Raw genomic sequence first — 18,728 nt, forward strand, 5'->3', positions numbered from 1 at the left:
AATAACAATAAAAGACAAACAATAAAAAAACTGTTAATAAATCTTCATAAATTGTTAATACATTTTTTTAGATAAAACATTTGGATTAAATTTTTTTAAAGAAATTTAAAGTTAATTGCTTCTAACCATTTTGTGAACAATTCTCACAAACTCTTAGATCAGCCAATTTTTAAAATTGAACGGATGAGACGATTGACCAATTCTCTGTTCAACCAATCGAGTGACTAATTTGATTCACTTTTCTTAACAATGCTTAAAGATAGTTTGAAGCATTTAAATCGATTTTTTTCTTTTAAAAAAATTATTATATTTTTATGTCATAACGATTTTTAATTAAAAAAAAAACTTAATTGCTTAAAATTAACCACAAGCCTGATGTTAATATTTGTTTTAAAACCATGTATTAATCATTGGATGAAATGCGTTGATTACCGAACTTGCACAATCAACATCCCAACCAATCACAAAAAATATCGTCTTACTCTATCACTGTCTTAGTTGACCAAAAAAAGCTTCCAGTCGCACCTCATGGACTGCAGCACAATTTCGGCCCGAAGCAGCGGTGGCACCAAACCTAACGCAGACCTCAGCAACTGTGATGCTGAGCATAAACAATCTCATCATATTCAATGCACACGACCACCTTTCTCAAATCTTCACTGGATAAATTTACAAGCAAAAACTAAAACAAATCAATCAACTACACACAACTGTCCCTCTAAACGCGTCTCTCTACGGAATCAGATCAAAATTTTAATCATGTTAAGCTTAGATGGGACATCATTCCTTGAAAATAATCCACCGGAATCACCGATCGTACCGGTATCGTAAGTGATAGCCAAACTGCGTTTAACATTAGGCAACCATTCTCTTGGCATCTTCAAATATATGTTATCATACTAATTAATATAGGCGCAGGAATTATATCAGCATCTCATGCATTCACTCACAGCTGACGACATAGAATGAAATGTTTTGGGCATAACAGTTGACTAACTAACTAATAATATATAATTTTCTATCAAATATTTTCTTAATAAAAATACATGATGAGAAAATAAGGAAAGAATAAATTCTATAGAAATTTTAAATAAACTTTCTCGTGCATGTTTACAGTATTTGATAGGAAATCACCATGAAAAAGGGCTAGCTCCTAGCAAAAATATTTCATTTTCCACATCTTTTACCCATTGACACACCCGGTTGCAAGTCTTTATTGCCAAGGCCTGCATACCTCATTGTACAAAAAGGTAAGAATTTATCCAACCATAGTGGCACAAAAATAAATGCAATTTGTACTCCCTTCTTTTTCAAATCTTTTCCCAAACAAATGGACCAAAGCCGATTTTCTTACTAATTGTTGCAATCTTAATGACGAAAAGAATGCTAATAAACACCATTGTTCTAATATGAAAATATCCAGTGCTAGATTTCAAACTTAATACTTTTATATCAGATCTTTGTTGTGTGTCAACTATGAATACAGTTGGCTACTGATAGAAAATAAAGTAATTATAGAAGATTCACATTTTTTGTATAAAAGATAAAATAATCAAAATTTGACAAATATTCTAGGAAAGCAAAAACAATACCTTGTCTGCAAGGGGATCAAATGCAGCATAAAGCTCAAAATCCTGTGTTACCCAACAGAGCAGAACTGCCACATAAAAAATATCTTACTAGCCTGATCGCTGTTCAATGAAGCAATCAAATATAATGGCAATCACATCCCAATGCCACTATACAAACAAGATAAATTATACGGAGAAGCAGAACATTCAACAGGTTGAGTTTTCACTAGCATGTTGACTGTTCACACCACAACAAAACATGCATAGATTGGTTTGACTATAATCGGTATAAATCTCTAAATACATCTCACAGAAAACAAGGGGTCTTCCGTAGAATCAATCTTCTGAAACATCTGGGGGATTAAAACTGAGAACAAATACCACCATAAAAAAAAAAAGGATTCCTCACCAACTCCCCTTCTTCCCCATAAGAAGCAAAATGCAGTTTAGAATTGAAAATAAAGAATTGCATCAGGTCATAACTGCAGGCTCAAAATATCATATATCCATCTCATGATGCATTTTTATAACTAGGAAGTATGAATCAAAATATTCGTTACCATAGTTTTCGTCCCTTCTAAACTGAGTTTTGTGTGGTCCAATTCCTTTATCATGCATGGATGAAAAAAGTTTCTGGTAAGCTCTATACAGTCTGCAACAACAAAGGCAGGTTGTGCTTCTGACAAGAACAAAAATGCAAAGAAAAAGAAAAGGATACAGCAACTTAAAAAAGCAAACACATGTCCACAAAATCACTACCTTTTCTGCTGCTTAGGAGTGTTAATAGGTGATGAGAACTCTGAAGATACATATTGATCCAGATAAATGCTGCGGTATACAAAATGCCATAACCCAGCAGCACCACCAATGCCACTACTAGGTTCCCTTAATCTTTCAGGAGAATCTGAAGGAAGCCTGTGCTGCTGGGCCAAATGAGGAGATGATCCAGAACGAGGTAAGGGTGGTAGATCCTCAATATGCATCCCACCATCTAGCAAGGATCTCTGAACTTCACTGAGGACATTTGACTTCAAAAGGACTGTTTCGATACGAATCCTATGAATTGGCAAGCAAATTTCTGAACCATGCAAGCAGGAAAGATATTGCTACATAGAGGGCAAAGATCTCTTTTCTATGAACCATTACTTTCTTTTCTAATCTTATTTTCTTCCTTTTTTTAAAAAATAAAACATCATGAACCCAACAATAACAGTGGTCAGATTATTAAACCATCATTTACCTGCAGTCCTTAAGATGGTAAAATGCCTCAGAACTCGTGGTCAGCAATATCAAGTATGTGTCATCCTGCCACAGATATACATAACGCTCTGTCATTTACAAGATGTGTACAGCATATGGCAAACTGTCAGTGCAATCAAGTCTGACTCACATCAAAAAAGTGGATATAAGCATACAAAAATGCTAAAGGGTTGTATCTTGGCAAGCAAACAGGAGAAAATGCTTCTGATGTCCTGCAAAATTACAGCCCATGAAAGTGTAAGAAAATGCAAAATGTCGTGATAAATCCAATAAATCTGAAGTTCAAATTATTTGCTAATGCACAGGATCTAAGCTGATTTGCTGCTTGTGAATCAATAACAACAGGGTCAAACAGAATGAATGAATAGAAAACTAACAATCAAAGATAAACTAGACTGAATGAATAGTAAACTACATCACCAAACCATCTCTGAGATGCTAGCTGAAAGATAAAATAACGCCACTTCTACTTGCCTAAAGGATTCTGATGACATAACAAAGTTGGCCAGCAGCAGCATATCATCTGGATGAAGAGAGGCTTTCTGAGCACCGACCAGACTGATTACCTGCCTTCAACCTTTTGAGTTATTCTATCATTTTATGTCAGCATATAACTAGACAAATTAAGTACAGTGATAAACCTTGTGTCTGCACATCAGAATTGCAAACAGAACACCAGAATCAGCAATGTCTTGCAAGATAGCACCAGCAGCTTGCCTTGTTGCATATGCAAGAGGTAGACAAGTATAGGCATGAAGAAATGTTGCTGGATTCCTGATATAATCAGACAAATAACGATGTTCAATATCAAAATCTAACAAGATATTGGAAAATCAGGAATATTAAACAAGCATACTAGTGTCACTCCTCAACCCACAAAGAAATACATGGAAGATTACAGAAAATACCAAAAACACCCCTATCTTTTGAGAAAGGATTTTATTATTTCTACTTTAAAACAAAATGTGCTCAGAGCAAAGAACAAACCAACTAAAAGAGTGGATTAGTGAAGAGAAGACATTGTCTGTTCCACCAAGCAAAGGTGTCATATCAAACTTTGGATTCTTCTCAAAACATCTGTTTACTGACTTTGTTAGAATGACAATCATCTGCATATGTATCAATAACAAGGATGTATCATACAACTGCTGGAACATGACTAGTTCATTTGAATTACTAAAAGAGAGAGAACAGTAAGTTGAGAAACAGAGAAGCTAAAGCAGCAGGAAAAGCAAGCAAGAAAAAGAGGGCATTTTTTCATTGGGTAGAGCAGACATCCACCTCAATTATACCTGGCCATAAATAAGCTCCAACTGCCCCCTTAGTGACTCATAAGGCTCTTCGGTGCAGCTGATGCAGACTAAGTAAATTGGTCCTTTAACAAGAAAAACTACCTGCACCATAACTTCAAATTATTTAGTGTCACTAAATCATTGTATTGCTCCAACAATGCTTAACAGATAAAATTCTTTCTCCTAAACCCTGATAACATAAGATGAGAAGCTAATAATCAAACCATATATCCAGAATATCTAACTTACACTTTAAAGCTAAATAAGGATAAAAATATCATTTTCGATAACATAATATTAATTACTGTTTGAAGTGAAGGCTTATAAGGAAGTAAAGCTCAAATGAAAAGTGTATAATCAGACCTGATGCTTTCCAGCCCTCACCCACTTGACACGGTCACCCCTGAAAACATAACAAACAAATAATAGAAAGTAATCTCAAATTATAACCAGATAGGGGATCAAATGTAACTAGGAAGACTGCTTTAATTTGAAACTATCAGGCTATAATTAACCAGGTCCAGAACAAAGACAGTTACAATACCCATTCTCCACAAAGGAAATGATTGCTTGCAAAGTTGCTGAAAAACCCGCAAGTTTGTGCTCATCTCCGTACCTGGAATGAGCAAAAGGTGTGAAACAAGAAATAGAGGAATGGGGCATGAAGTTTAAGGTAGCAATCCTAGCAAGAGATATGAAAAGGAATTGAGGGAAGCTTATGTGAGGAGTTGACAAACACTAACCTAGAATATATGGGTTTGCCAGAATGACTCAGAACAAAATAATGCTTCTTCCTTTTCCTCCATGAAATGGAAGCATCATCCTGCACTTTATTCATTAATCGAACAGAATATGATAATATAGCCTTTACAAGTATCTTCAGAGTAATGCCCTCATAAGGCTTGAATTTAAAAAATGGATGTTTATATCAGCAAAGCTAAAGCATTAACTAGAATTGCCAAGTAACTCAATATCTATAATAGTTTATTGGAATTCAAAATTTAATGCTTGAAACCAAACAAATTTATTCACCATTAAATCTAAGACACAGCCCTTGTTTCCCAATTTCCTATCAATTTCTTATTATTTTTATTTCTACTCAAGCATTTAATTGAACCTTGCAACAAGAACCCCAAGTAAGAGATAAAATACTCGTATGCACCCTCCCAGGCCACAATTGCACATTTGTAATTCTACATTATCGCATAGCATTTCAAATTGTGGACCACGTCACATGATGCAGCTGCAAAATTGCAAATGCGGCAGTGTCGTCCACAACTGTGTCACACTGCAATTTTCATCTGTTTTTATAAGTCACCAAAAATTCTACAATGTGACACCGCAACATAATGAGGCAAAGTGTCACATCATACAGCAATAGACATTAGAGTCCTCACGCATTTTATTCTTCATTCTTTCACTCTTTATTTAGTAGATTTGATGAAAATTATGAAATGTTAGAAGAATTTTAGGATGACAATGGCCTAAGAAACATAGACTCCATCACAACTAATGTAAAAAATGTAAAGACGCCACTATATATAGTGGTGTTCTTGAAGTGTTTATCTATATGAGTCAAGTGTTCAAGCCATATAAAAGTGTTGGCTTAGGTGTCCGAAACGATTAAAAAATAAATAAATTTATAATTGAATATCTAACGAGGAGTGACTACCGTGCCTGAACTAATATGAAAGGTGTCGTACAATGTTCAACACTCTAACACCTCAAATCAAGCAAGAGGGGTGTTCGTACATCATAAAAAATAAAGGTTATCATATATGAAAACATAAAATAAGTTGGTACTAAGATGGCTCCAGTACATGTCACAATGATTGCAATATCTACAGTCGCATTAGCTGCAACAGCGACCACAAATGTAATTGCAAATCCTCGGCACAGAAAGTTGAATTATTTTAAATTTAGTAACGGAGATGTTTGTGGAATAAACTGCATATTGCAGCGTTTAATCTCCGTCAATGAAATATAAGGAACAAACTGTTTTGAATTTATTGCTCTTCTCTTCTAAATCAGCGATAGAATTTTAAAATCATTCATTAAACACTACTTCGTCACAGTGAGTGAAACCAAGGCAAGAAGGAGTACGAAATAAGCAGTAGCTGCATGAACAAATCCAAATTTAGGTTTTCAAATGCTCAAAATAAACCGCAAATGAAGAATGAAAATGAAACCCGAAAAATCCTATACCACAGATGAGATTACATATTAATAACACGCATTTACATTAGCACGAGATGAATTGCAATGGCCATAATTCAACCTGACACCGTAATCATTAAATCACTGGCGAGATGTTCATTTCACAACAGCGATTGAACGGAACAGAGTTTAATTAGTGAGAAAATGAAAGGAATCGTGCAATAAACATATATACCTCGTCGACATGTCGTTTTCCCGGAAGCCACGAGGCGTGAGAATCAGGTTGGGAATCATGGATGGTCATCTCTTCAATTTCGTGGTGAAGGACCTCTTCAGTCTGGGAGACACTTGTGGCGGTGCTGCTTCCTCTTTCGCCGGCGTAACCGCTGCTGCTAGGGCTGGAAGGATCGGAGGAGGGTCGGGTTGCGGATCCATTGGGTTGTTGGTGCTGGGAAGGTTCGGCATCGAAGAGGCTCGGCGAGAGGGGAGGCAAGTTGAGTTGGATGGGAGGGTTAGGATCGTGATCGGAGTGACAGTGCATGTCTGATGAACTCATCTCACTCATTGCAATTCAATCGTGTAGAGAGAGACGGAGAGAAAGAGTTGCTGGTGCTTGTTGCTTTGGCGGAGTCTGAAACAGAGTAGATGCGTCCAGTGTGCAACCCGCCACGAACTGGGATCTATGGGCCGGGCTAACACGTTCACCTTGGCCCAAGCCTGCAATGCGTCACTCGTATAAGAAAGGTGCTCGCGGTTTCCTTTTGGATTGATTCGAAGTGAAATGTCCTCGTTGATCAAAACAAAAAGATAAATAAAATGTCGTTTGATTATATATATATAATTTAAATTTTTTATTTAACTTAAATTTAATGATTTATAATTTATTATTTCATTAGTAATTAAATTTAAGTTAAATAAGAGATTGGAAGAGTTTTTAAAACTTACATTCTTTCCTATATATATATATATATATATATATATATATATATATATATATAACTTCAATTTAAATAATTTCGATAAATATTAAATACAATTCAATCTATTTAAATAAGTTTGCATTCTATTGGATGATTTGGCTTATTATTCTTTTATTTTTATTTTCTTTTATTAATATTGTTTAAAATATTACATTAACACATATACTGTTTCACAAGAAGGAGAAAAATATTATTAAATGACATCGTCACATTACATAATCTAACATTGCAACGTACAAATCTTATATTTTTTTACTAAAATTCATTTTTCATATAAAACATACAAATTATACCACAAATAAGCATGACACGTAATATAAGTTTGTTTTAAATTAAGTCTAAAATATGATACAATCTGATCAGAAAAATGATTTATTTGTTTTTAAGTTTGATTTGTACGGTTTACGTTGATTTAGTTTGATTTTGAAGTCTGTGTAGATCTTCCTATCCGTTGTTTTTTTGACGAATTAGAATGGACGTTGCTTAGAGGACTTTTAAAAGGGCATAGATAGGGTACTTAACAAGATTGAACTTGATTATCTTTTTATCTTTTCATTATAATTTGTGTATGATTTAAAATCTTCAATAAACTTTCACTTTAATTCAAAATCTTACTTTTATTTATTGTTGTTATCAAATATTTCTGTTAGACTCTGTTATCTTTTAAAATGTTTCAAAATTTATATATTTCGTAAAATTTTATGAGATTAATCAAATTAATTGTTTTATATATTTTTCTTCAACGTTCATTGATCAAAACACGATATCTTATTCAAATTTAAAAAACATTTATGAACTTTAACTTCGCTTTTTATATTTTTTAAAAATCCCATCGATCTTATTTTTTTAAAATTACAATCTATTCAAATGTTTTCTTATCTAGTGTGTCTTAGATCCCTAATCACTTAATGAGAAATGAGGTTTTTTTAATAATTTTAAATACATAAACTTGGAAAAATATTTTGGTTTCAGCAATTAAAAAAATACATTAAAATTGAGAAAACAATATTAGAAAACAAAAGTTACACATTAATTATGCCAAGGGATCAATTTTACAATTAAAAATTTTCATTGCACTATTTGCATAAAATATTCGTTATTAACCGATCTTTATCACATTAGAAATACATCTGAGGGAAGATTTAGGCTTTTTAGTATCATTAGGAAAATTAATAATTAAAAATTTAAACTCGATACTATATTATGTTGCTAATTATTTTTAATCCGTAGTTATAACTAATTTAATATACTTTTTTATTGGAAAAATAGAAAGGAATCTGTTACTATTCTTGTTTGAAAACACACACACAAAAAAAGACAAAAATGTGAAACACTTAATACATATCTGGTCAAGTTTGAATACACTTGAAAAATTGCATGTCGTTGACAAAAAAAAAATATTGCTATTGTAATTAAAAAATACAAAATAAATTATTAGTAAAATGGTCAAGCTGACTTGAATTAAATTCAGACTTTTTTTCTTATCTGATTAAGTTTATATAGGTTTAGTCAAATTTATATTAGATTTTTCAGCTAAATTTGCTGAAGCTCGCTACCTGTCATGAGTAGTAATCCGTTTAATCAGCCCTATCATTAACTGTTTAAAAAACTTGGGAAACTTCTATTTATTATTTATTGGACACAAAAATTTAAGTGTTGTGTTTAAAAAACTTGGAAAACTTCACATAGAATTACAGAGATTTTTAACATTGTCTCTATTATCTGTCAACATTAACCATTCCACCGGACCATCCTCTCCACGCGCAACCCCACCTAATCCTCAATCAATAAATTATTGCAAATAACTTTAATATCGATTGAAAAAGAAAGGACACGAAAAATACAGATAAATTGTCATTTAAATTGGACATCTGGCCCCATTTGAAATTGAAGTTTGATTAATGCGACATGCTCTTGAAGACTTCAATTTTTCCACACTGCAGTTATTCTAGCGAGTCTTACACAAACAATATAAACGTTAGATTTTATACAAAAATCCATTTCAATAGTTAATCGACGATCATAAAAAAAGCAGTTATTCAACGTTTGGTCAGGTTTGACAAATATTAAATTAGAAAGCATCTAGCGACCTGTTTGGCCCCACTTCCCAAAATTCAATATAAATCGAGTGCCAGAGGAAGGAACGGGTCCTACTTTTTAATTATACATTTATATTTTGCTCCATCACAAAATTAATGAGCAAATTTCAACCTAAAATGCTGTTTTCAGTGTTTTGATTAGTTACGGGGTCTTTATCAATTGTGGTAGATAGCCACAAGCTTTGCTTTTGGTCCCAAACCCCCCCAATCATTTAACAGCTGCAAGTCCGCTACTACTACAACGGGCCCACCGTTACCATTTCACCATTCTGATTTTGATCACCACAGAATTTGAAAAAAAAAAGAGAGGAAAATATCATAAGTAATATTCTTTAATTAAATTTAGCCTATCATTTTGTTTTTAATGTGACTTTTATTATATATGTTAACAGATGAAACCTCAGTTCCAATGAAAAAACAATATTAATAGTACTCATGGTATTGTATCTGAATTTTGTTATAAAAAAAACATGTAGTTGGATAAGGAACGATGATAAATTATTAAGAAGAAACCTCTCTCTATGCGAATTAAAATCTCATATTCCGATCTAATTGTTACATAGGTGATGATCCGAAAACAAAAATAATAGTCCGCAAAATGGAAAATCTATAAAAGATCTGCCAATAAATCTCATTTCGTAATAGTAAATTAGTAACAATTAAACTACGGTCCTAGGGTGCGTGTCTAGTCTTGGAAGCCGGTTTTGGCCCAAATCGCGTTTCGAACTCTACTGAGATCGCGTCCTTTGAGAGTCCTCCCAACTCCTTCATGCACGGAGAAGGAAGCAATTCTCGTCTTGGCGAGAAACTCGTGCGGAGGCACTCTCCCAACTCCATCTTCTTCATCGCTCGCTGCTTCGTCGTCGTCGTAGTTCCTCCTCCGGCTCTGTCTGTACTCGTCGCCCAATATCTTTGACCAGTCCGGCACGTTGACCGGCAGCGACGCCGGAGCACCGACGCGGCCACGGGAGGAAGAAGAGTTATTATGGAATCGAGAGGCGCGAACGGATTTGCGAAATTCGGGAGAGTTAGCGCGTGCAGAGTTGTAGAGGTCAGATTCGTCGAATTCGAAGGCGGAATCGGAGAGTGAATCTCTGTCGATGATTGGGAGAAAGCGGTAGTTTGGTCTACCAATGTTTGTCGCCATGCTAATCGCGAGTTCGATTTTGATTCGATAACTCAGAGTCTGTCACTTGTGGATTCGTTCTTCCTCTTCGTCACTTTCGTCAACTTTAGTTCTTTCGCTTCCTCTTATTACTCTCATACTCTGTTTTGGTTTGGGTACTTTGATGTGCTTTTATAAAGGTTGGGTTGCTTTTTGAAAATATAAAAATAAATGGATTTTGCTTGCGTAAGCATTTTGGATAAGGTACTGATGAATTTACCAATAGGCCCCGGCATTTACTTGGAAATGTGGGAGGGAGTGGATGGGTGAGTTTGGAAAAGTATTTTTGGGATTGGGTTCAATAAAAGATGGCACGTGCTGAGGGTGTGATGGCACGTGAAGGACCCTCTCTCTCACTTGGATGGAGTGCACAGACAGAGTCCTTGCGTTTCTTCCTGCCAGCTGAGTCCTAACTGGACATCAATTGTCTTCTCAAATGCGACAGTCCATAATCTTCCCTGTTTATCGTTTCTAACTTCAAAATCATTCGCCAATTGTCAATTTGATTCATGGAGCCACCTACCCTTCTTTTTTCTTTTGTCGTTTCTTTCCACTCTCTTTTTCATTTTTCTATTTCTGTTTCAATCATATAGTTTGAGAATGCATGAAATAATTAAACGGTACTCATGAGTATAATTAAATATAAATTAAAGTAATAGTTAACATTAGTACTCTGTAATTTTTTCTAATAAAAGGCGCTTCCTTTCGGCTTAGATCGCAGCCATTAATTACGGTTACGGAGCTTCGGGGTGGCACTCTGCAGGGGAAATACAAGGATTAATGGTGGTGGTGGTTGTGATTTCAACTTTCAAATATATATATTTCTTTAAAACATAAAAATCCATCAAATGTATATCACGCTTTTTTTTTATTATTATAAAGAAAAAGACATTTTGAGCACATTTGTAATATTCACTATAATATTATGTTCCGTTCAAACAGAGATCTCAATCAACACAGTGGAAGTATTTAAAACACAGGATCGAAGCATCTTTTGTTTTTTATTTTTGTACTTCATGCAAGATTAATGATTAATCTTAATCTTGCATGACAATGGTTTATACAATTCATGCAAGATTATCGCGCCCTGTATTGTTTGCCATTTGATTAGCAGCTAGCTATATTGCAAATTGAGTTCGTTGTCATCATCAACTAACATATAAAAAACACAGTTAACACTTGACTTTAATTAAAGCCAGCTCTAATCTGTGACCTAATTTTGAGGATTCTTGTGTATAATATATCAACTTGCAGTTTTTTTATACTGCAATCTTGAATTAAAAAAAAACTATTTATTAATTTTTTATTATATATCTTTAAACATATTAAAAAAATCAATAAATATGCCATATGCCAAATGATACACGTATTAATTATAATTTAACGCATCTCATCCACTTTAGCTCCCCAAGTCGTCGCAATGAATTAAAATAGCTGTCTAAATTTACCTTTAAACGTTATTCTAAAGGCATATCCATTACTTTACTTTTAATTGCAGGCGAGTGCATTGAGAATGTCTCACTTAACTGTCCAAAAACAATATATATAACATGAAAAATAAAATTGCACTGACAATTCATATAAAAACCAAATAACGAAATTCGCATATCACCTTTTTCTCCTTTTCAATTATTTTTCATTATTTTTAATTCAAATAAAATGAAATATAGACTAAAAGATTAAAACAAAAATGAAATTTTGTCTTGTTTGTTATTTTTCTTTTATATTTTTTCTAAATTTGGATTTTTAATAATATACTGTTTGAAAAATGAAGTATAACAAAAAAAAAAAGAAAGAGTAACCAATATTTAAGATAAAAAGTGGTCAAAATATCTTTTTCATTAGTAATTTAACTCTAAAGTAGAATGAATTGTTGACACTCCGTAAAAAAAAATTAAATGAATTTAAATTTATTGTGTTTATTTATCCATTTGTAAGAAAAAAGTTAAGTTCGAGAAAACCAAAGTTGACTATGTTTCTTTATAAATAAAAATTAAGAGAGACGTGAACACACTTTTCTCTTTTAAAAATTATTGTGTGTGTGTATATATATTGATGACACCTAAAAATATTATAGCCACGCAGATGTATAATATTTACACAAACAAACTCTGGATCGAAATGGATAACTTTTCTCTTCTATTTTCCGTTGGACAAGAAAAACGATAGACAACAAAGAGCCTAAGCCACTTAGTGAATGTAGAATTTATATGAATTCCCTCTGTAATAACATGAAATGCCAAACAAACACACTTTTACTCATAGTTAATTGGTGTTTTATATCCTGTTAACAATTCACGATTCGTTGTTCTTATTTTGTACGTTCACATCCTTTATTCTGCGTGCCACTAGGGAAATCAACTTTCAAAAGGTTAATAATCAATATTATATCCTCAAACTCAATGGATTTTGGTATCTGGATTGTATGTTGGAACTGTATTATAGACAAACAGAGACATCCAAATCTACAGATCTCGGTAAACAAACATCATTATAGTGCAGAGTACATCATCGGACAAGTGGAAAGATTACACAGATTCCTCTAAAAAGAAGACTATATTTATTTTAATAGTACATCTTTTAAATTGACGAGCTAGTCTCTGTCAAGGTAGAAAATAAAATGGAACGAAAAAAGGCTAGTAAACTAAAATTTGAAGCGCGATGGTTTCAACACTAGCTAGAGATATTATGAGCATAGGCTTTCTTTTTCATGCCAAAAAATTACAAGATATGTGGGGTATGATACGATTGATTAAAGTTTGGGAGCTAGCTGGTAGAGCCTTTGCTATATGCTATCTATACCTTACTAATTAAACATAGTTATGTGTACTTAATTAGCATGTTGGTAGCTGGATCTAATTATTTCTTTATCAATCAAAACGTGCTAGCTGGTGAGTTTGCCTCTATTTATAGCTAGATAGGCGATGACTTGCAAACATAAATGCGTGCTTCTATTATTATCACTTGTTTAGTTGTTGAATCTTGAAATGGACCCCAACCCTCTCCCCATGTTTATCCTTTACCCACACGAATCTTTATCACAGCAATGCATCAATCTCCACGAATACTCGAATGTCGTAAATTTTAGTGGTTAATTAGTTAATGTCCATTACTGGAAATATTTATGTACCTTGTTACTTCATCAGGTCGTTGTTTTTTTTTTTTTTTTTGTGCTTATAAGTTACATTGACTTTAATATTTTTTAAATAATAAATATATATGTTTTAATTTAATATTCACTTTATAAGATAATAAAAAATATTAAATAATACTATATATATATATATAGTATTATTTAATATTTTTTATTATCTTATAAAGTGAATATTAAATTTATATATATATATATATATATATATATATATATATATTGGTTCTCTTTCATCACACGAATCAGAAATCATACCGGAAAACTTGATACCGTAGAAATTCTGCATGTATTCAGTGGATTCATAACTATTTATTTATTTTCTTATCTCTCAAAACGATAAAGTTGTCACGACGATATTTATTCAATCATAAATAGTAAAATTAAAAAACCCTTAATTATATTTTTAGTTTTTTTTTATTAAATATAACGTGCATGTAGTCTTGGTTTTTTTTATCTAACTATTTTTTTAAAAATAATATAAAAATTTAGTTCAGTTGTCAGTTTTTTTAATGTAAAATACTCAGTTTCTCATTTTTACTCAATATCTCAATAATCTGAATCAGATAAAATATTTTTAATTTTTATTTTGCTTAAATTATGCCGATTTAAGCATAAGTTTTTAATCAAAATATAAATTATGTACGATAATCTCACATGTTCTTTTTTAATTTGTTACAAATTCACATTTTTGTTTACTTTGAATATTTAAAACAATTTCATGTAATAAATTTATCATAAATTATTTAAATATGCGAACAATTTTTTTAATTTAAAAAATAAAATCAATAAAAAACTAGAAAGAAAAAATAAATATTTTTGGTCAAGATTTAAAAAATAATTTAGCCTGTTATTTCGCTTGGTGGAAAAAAGAGGAAGATGCTCATGAGCCCATAGAAACACACAATCAGGTTCGCATCGGGCCGGAGATCAATATGAACATTTAACGAAGCAGATTCCTAAATGGTCCATACTGAGACATTCACTGGCTGAATCCAATAAAAGCCCAAAAGCATGAAAGACGATTCCACCCTCACATTTTTCTCCAAAAGACGCTTCATTAACAGTAATGAAATCCAAGCTTAGCTCACTAAGCTCAGTGTTAAAATAGACATTTCAGGCAAAAACCCTAATGCAGTAGTGCCTAATATAAATTCTGTTTTATACTATCATTTCATTTCTGTGAAACCCTAGTTGTTCTATTCTGCGACAATGCCGCCAAAGTTTGACCCCTCGCAGGTCGTCGACGTTTACGTCCGAGTCACCGGCGGCGAAGTGGGCGCGGCGAGTTCACTCGCTCCGAAGATCGGTCCGCTCGGTCTATCCCCAAAGAAGATCGGAGAAGACATTGCCAAGGAGACTGCGAAGGATTGGAAGGGCTTGAGAGTAACGGTGAAGCTGACGGTGCAGAACCGTCAGGCTAAGGTGACGGTGGTTCCGTCTGCGGCAGCCCTGGTGATCAAGGCCTTGAAGGAGCCAGAACGGGACCGTAAGAAGACGAAGAACATCAAGCACAGTGGCAACATATCCCTCGATGACGTGATCGAGATCGCTAAGGTTATGAGGCATAGGTCGATGGCTAAGGACCTTAGTGGCACTGTGAAGGAAATCCTTGGTACCTGCGTGTCTGTTGGTTGCACAGTTGACGGAAAGGATCCTAAGGACTTGCAACAGGAGATCACTGACGGAGACGTTGAAATTCCTCACGATTGAGGAGGTCTTCTTCTGTTTTGCCTATTTTTTCTTCTGTTTTATTAGTGTTTTTTTTTAAATTTGTCTACATTTCTACATGAATTTTGGAAACTATTGGAAGTTTTGCAAATTTTCGTTTAATATTTTGAGTAATTGAGAGATAATATTGTTGTTTCTTTCTATTTTTTTTCATTTCGTGGTTTGCCAGAGAGCATCTTCGTTTAACTGCGTCGTCTTTTGATTGACATGTTACGAACTAGGTTGCGTTAGATATTGGCCTCCGATCATAGACAACAACAATAACGGCAAAAGCCTTATCCCACTGGATATGGTTGGTTATATGAATTACATGATATAATTTAAATTACATGTTATTTAATTTAAATATTTCATTTGCCGGTACATTGAATTTGAATGCATTCTTGTGCCTTTGCTTCTGTTGTTTTTCTGTTTGTATTCAGTGCTTTGCTGTTCATTGACTTTTAGGGTAGTTAGTATTCAAAGGATTGCCAGTGGCTGTTGAGTATAATGGCACGTTCTATTCATTAGAAGAGCAAAGTGGAGGTTGAGGTACAGGATTGCAGCACTGCTTTATAGTCCAAGGTTACCTAGCTTGGGGAGAATAGGATACTCAAATGGGTGTAGGACTGAACTCGTCCATGTTAGTATCTGGGGTGTTTGGGCTTGGTATCCTATCCTACATGTATTATCATTGCCCACTGGATAGGAGGAATATATCATTTTTTCAAGAATAATTTCCATTTTTGGATTAATGTGGATATTATTGATTATGCAAGTCCTATAACATCTACATAAATTTAACGGTGTAGATCTTTGAGGAAGATAAATTATTTATCCAGGAGCATATATGATTTTAAACAATCAAATCATTTGTCAATGACGTAAATGCATAACGTAGCCCCCCTTTTTGTGCTGTTGTGTAGAGGTTGAGTCGGGCATTGTTACTTTTTATTAATTTCTTATTGTGTGGTCTTGGGCGCATATCAGAAAAATTTATTGATTAAAATCAGACTCGTGATATAAAATACTTTCTTGGATTGGTATTGTGATGTGGATTTTTCATTGTTGAATTTTGATTAAAATCAATTTTCTGCGATCGGATGTATGAAATGTTGGGATAATAGGTGGACTGTCTGTGCAATAGACAAGGGATAGCAATTTCTTAAGATGAATTTTCGTGTGAATTCATTAATATCCATGGATGTGAGACCATCTCCCTTAGACAATTAGACTCCTCGTTTGACAAGGCCATATGGACTATAGAGCTCTGCTATCTTTGCTTTGAAATAGATAAAAGGAGAAGAAAGGATGTTATTAGAAAAAAGGATAGGAGAAGTGGTGAAGTTGTTGATGTAATTTAATGAAAAAAAGGAAGATTTAATTTCTTTGGTTAGTTTTTATACAGGAGTACTTGAATTTCATGTATTATGAGTAAATATGAAAAATACATGTAAATATCCAATGAGTTCACAAAATTTCTTTCATTCATCATCGTTAACAACAACACCGGTAATAATGTATAAATTTTTTTTTATAATCTAATTCTCTCTTTTCCTCCTCTATTGTGCTTCATGACCACGAATTAATTGTATCCTTTCAATTGTAGCAAATTAATTCAGTTGGTTAAATTACAGCCATGAATTGAGGGTGGGTGAACCCCGTTTATCTTCCTTGTTTTCCTCTCTGCCTTCTTTGCAGAACTATTATTTGCTTCCCCATAGAGTAAAAAAACATCATCCGCTCAATCTTTTTTCCTTTCCATCTTAAAAGGTCACGCCAAACAAACCACTGTATGGTGGCCAGTAAATTGTTTCGTGATTTGCTCGCTGCCCATGCTTTGCCTCCATTTGCGCCGTAGTTTCCTCTTGGCCTTTGGTTTACAACCGTGATTCCCTGCTATAAGAGTGTATATATATAGCCCTTATTTCCTATTGCCGATTCATTCATTGGATATAGCTTTTATTGAAAATCTCCCGCAGAAACTTTTAGGTTAGCTTTGTAAGAGTCCCTCAATTCGTTTAGCTTTCTCTCTCTGTTTCATTCAAGGACAGAGAGAGCCAAAGAGATCGATATACAATAATAAAACTTGCGTAACTCCAAGTTAGCCATCAAGCCTAACACTAGCATTCGTTGCATTGAATTCACACAAATAAATCGCGATGGCAAGAGATCTCGGGCATACGATGAAGCCCTGGATTGAGGTTGCACCCTCGCTTCTGGTTTACCCTTGGAAACCGTCCAATACCCCCAAGCTCGAGACCATATTTGAAGAGAGAGATGAAGAATTGGATCAGTAATATGATGGTCTTGCCTACTTTTGATTGTTTTTTTTCTTTATTATTAGGTCAGGGCACCTGTTCTATCCTGGCAGCCCAAACAAGGCCCAATATTTCATATGCGTCCATATTATGTAAATGAATAGAGAGACGTCATTTCAAACTTTTCTAGCGGCAGATTGGGTTATCAGAGATGTCATCATCTCTTAATCTGTTATGGTATGATTATTTATCATACATAAACTGAACTTGTATATACTTTATTACGTACAGTGAGATAATACTAAGCATTTTATAGATTTGGTTGTGCTTGGCACTTTATTGGTTAATCTCTCTCATATAACGTAGCAAGTTAAAACACTTGTTTTAAGTTCTACACCTCTATCTAATTTAGTGTGATAATCATTTCTACGATTTTTCTTTTCTAAACTGTATAATTCCGCGTGATGACCACTAAGCAAATGGTTCTTGTAATGTACTAGTGCTCTCTATTCTAAGGTGGAGTAGAGAAATTAATAGTAACTCGTGTCTTAGAAGATGGTTTGAATTTAACAAAAAAATGGTGGTGCTACCTCAAATTACCAACAGGATGTGGATTCGTCTTTTACAGTATTCTAATTAATTTCATTGATCATATTTTTGAACATATCAAATTATCAGTGATATAATCATGGACCATAAATTTGTTCCACGTTCAAGTTTTTTAACTAGTCAAATTTTCATTTATACGATCCACGGACGGCCCCTAAATTACACTCTTCTCTTGTACGGGGCTAATCTCGAAAAGATTGCAAATCATTTGTAGGCTGATCTTAGAGACTTAAAACATTTGAACTGTAGACTTGTTGACAATTGAAAGAGATACGTGTTTACGTTTCTCATCTCCACGTCCTTTCATAACAATTGTATGCTCTGCTCTCCTTAGAAATGCGTTAGATTACGGAACAAACAAACAACTCATTGGGGAAATATATTGACATCTATGAGAGAATGTCAGAAGAATTTATTGGGAGATAAGGAAAGAAGAATGGAAAATTTGATTCCACTATGCTCGGCTCATGGGTGAT

The 18,728-nt window shown here is 33.7% G+C and overlaps 4 protein-coding genes across 4 annotated transcripts; 2 read left to right on the plus strand and 2 right to left on the minus strand.

The window, feature by feature from the left end:
- Positions 1-918: 918 nt before the first annotated feature.
- On the minus strand, positions 919-6,922 carry LOC113854591 (vacuolar fusion protein MON1 homolog). The gene is made up of 14 exons (XM_027485684.1): positions 6,516-6,922; positions 4,867-4,946; positions 4,668-4,739; positions 4,487-4,526; positions 4,124-4,225; positions 3,819-3,940; positions 3,473-3,605; positions 3,306-3,397; positions 2,962-3,043; positions 2,812-2,876; positions 2,331-2,627; positions 2,132-2,223; positions 1,593-1,657; positions 919-1,226 (listed from the first exon to the last, which is right to left on the minus strand). The coding sequence occupies exons 1-14, from the start codon at positions 6,843-6,845 to the stop codon at positions 1,131-1,133; spliced, it is 1,668 nt and encodes a 555-aa protein (XP_027341485.1). The 5' UTR covers positions 6,846-6,922; the 3' UTR covers positions 919-1,130.
- A 2,851-nt stretch (positions 6,923-9,773) lies between these two features.
- On the minus strand, positions 9,774-10,622 carry LOC113855413. The gene has a single exon (XM_027487049.1). The coding sequence runs from the start codon at positions 10,504-10,506 to the stop codon at positions 10,045-10,047; it is 462 nt and encodes a 153-aa protein (XP_027342850.1). The 5' UTR covers positions 10,507-10,622; the 3' UTR covers positions 9,774-10,044.
- Positions 10,623-14,864: 4,242 nt separating this feature from the next.
- Positions 14,865-15,514, plus strand: LOC113856053 (60S ribosomal protein L12). Its single transcript, XM_027487675.1, has one exon. It carries the CDS (start codon positions 14,885-14,887, stop codon positions 15,383-15,385), a length of 501 nt encoding a protein of 166 aa, XP_027343476.1. The 5' UTR covers positions 14,865-14,884; the 3' UTR covers positions 15,386-15,514.
- Positions 15,515-17,489: 1,975 nt separating this feature from the next.
- On the plus strand, positions 17,490-17,695 carry LOC113856581. The gene has a single exon (XM_027488454.1). The coding sequence runs from the start codon at positions 17,545-17,547 to the stop codon at positions 17,680-17,682; it is 138 nt and encodes a 45-aa protein (XP_027344255.1). The 5' UTR covers positions 17,490-17,544; the 3' UTR covers positions 17,683-17,695.
- Positions 17,696-18,728: the final 1,033 nt, after the last annotated feature.

Source organism: Abrus precatorius, unplaced genomic scaffold (assembly GCF_003935025.1).
Source record: "Abrus precatorius isolate BTA unplaced genomic scaffold, Abrus_2018 Scaffold11, whole genome shotgun sequence".
Classification (NCBI taxonomy): Eukaryota; Viridiplantae; Streptophyta; class Magnoliopsida; order Fabales; family Fabaceae; genus Abrus; species Abrus precatorius.

Bases quoted from the DNA above. Each gene is read 5' to 3' on its own strand.
- LOC113854591 (XM_027485684.1), bottom strand. From the start codon at position 6,845: ATGAGTGAGATGAGTTCATCAGACATGCACTGTCACTCCGATCACGAT. The intron at 4,947-6,515 runs GTATATATGTTT...AATAAAGTGCAG, and splicing joins GAAAACGACATGTCGACGAG to GATGATGCTTCCATTTCATG. The intron at 3,044-3,305 runs GCAAGTAGAAGT...GTAATTTTGCAG, and splicing joins ATGTCATCAGAATCCTTTAG to GACATCAGAAGCATTTTCTC.
- LOC113855413 (XM_027487049.1), bottom strand. From the start codon at position 10,506: ATGGCGACAAACATTGGTAGACCAAACTACCGCTTTCTCCCAATCATC.
- LOC113856053 (XM_027487675.1), top strand. From the start codon at position 14,885: ATGCCGCCAAAGTTTGACCCCTCGCAGGTCGTCGACGTTTACGTCCGA.
- LOC113856581 (XM_027488454.1), top strand. From the start codon at position 17,545: ATGGCAAGAGATCTCGGGCATACGATGAAGCCCTGGATTGAGGTTGCA.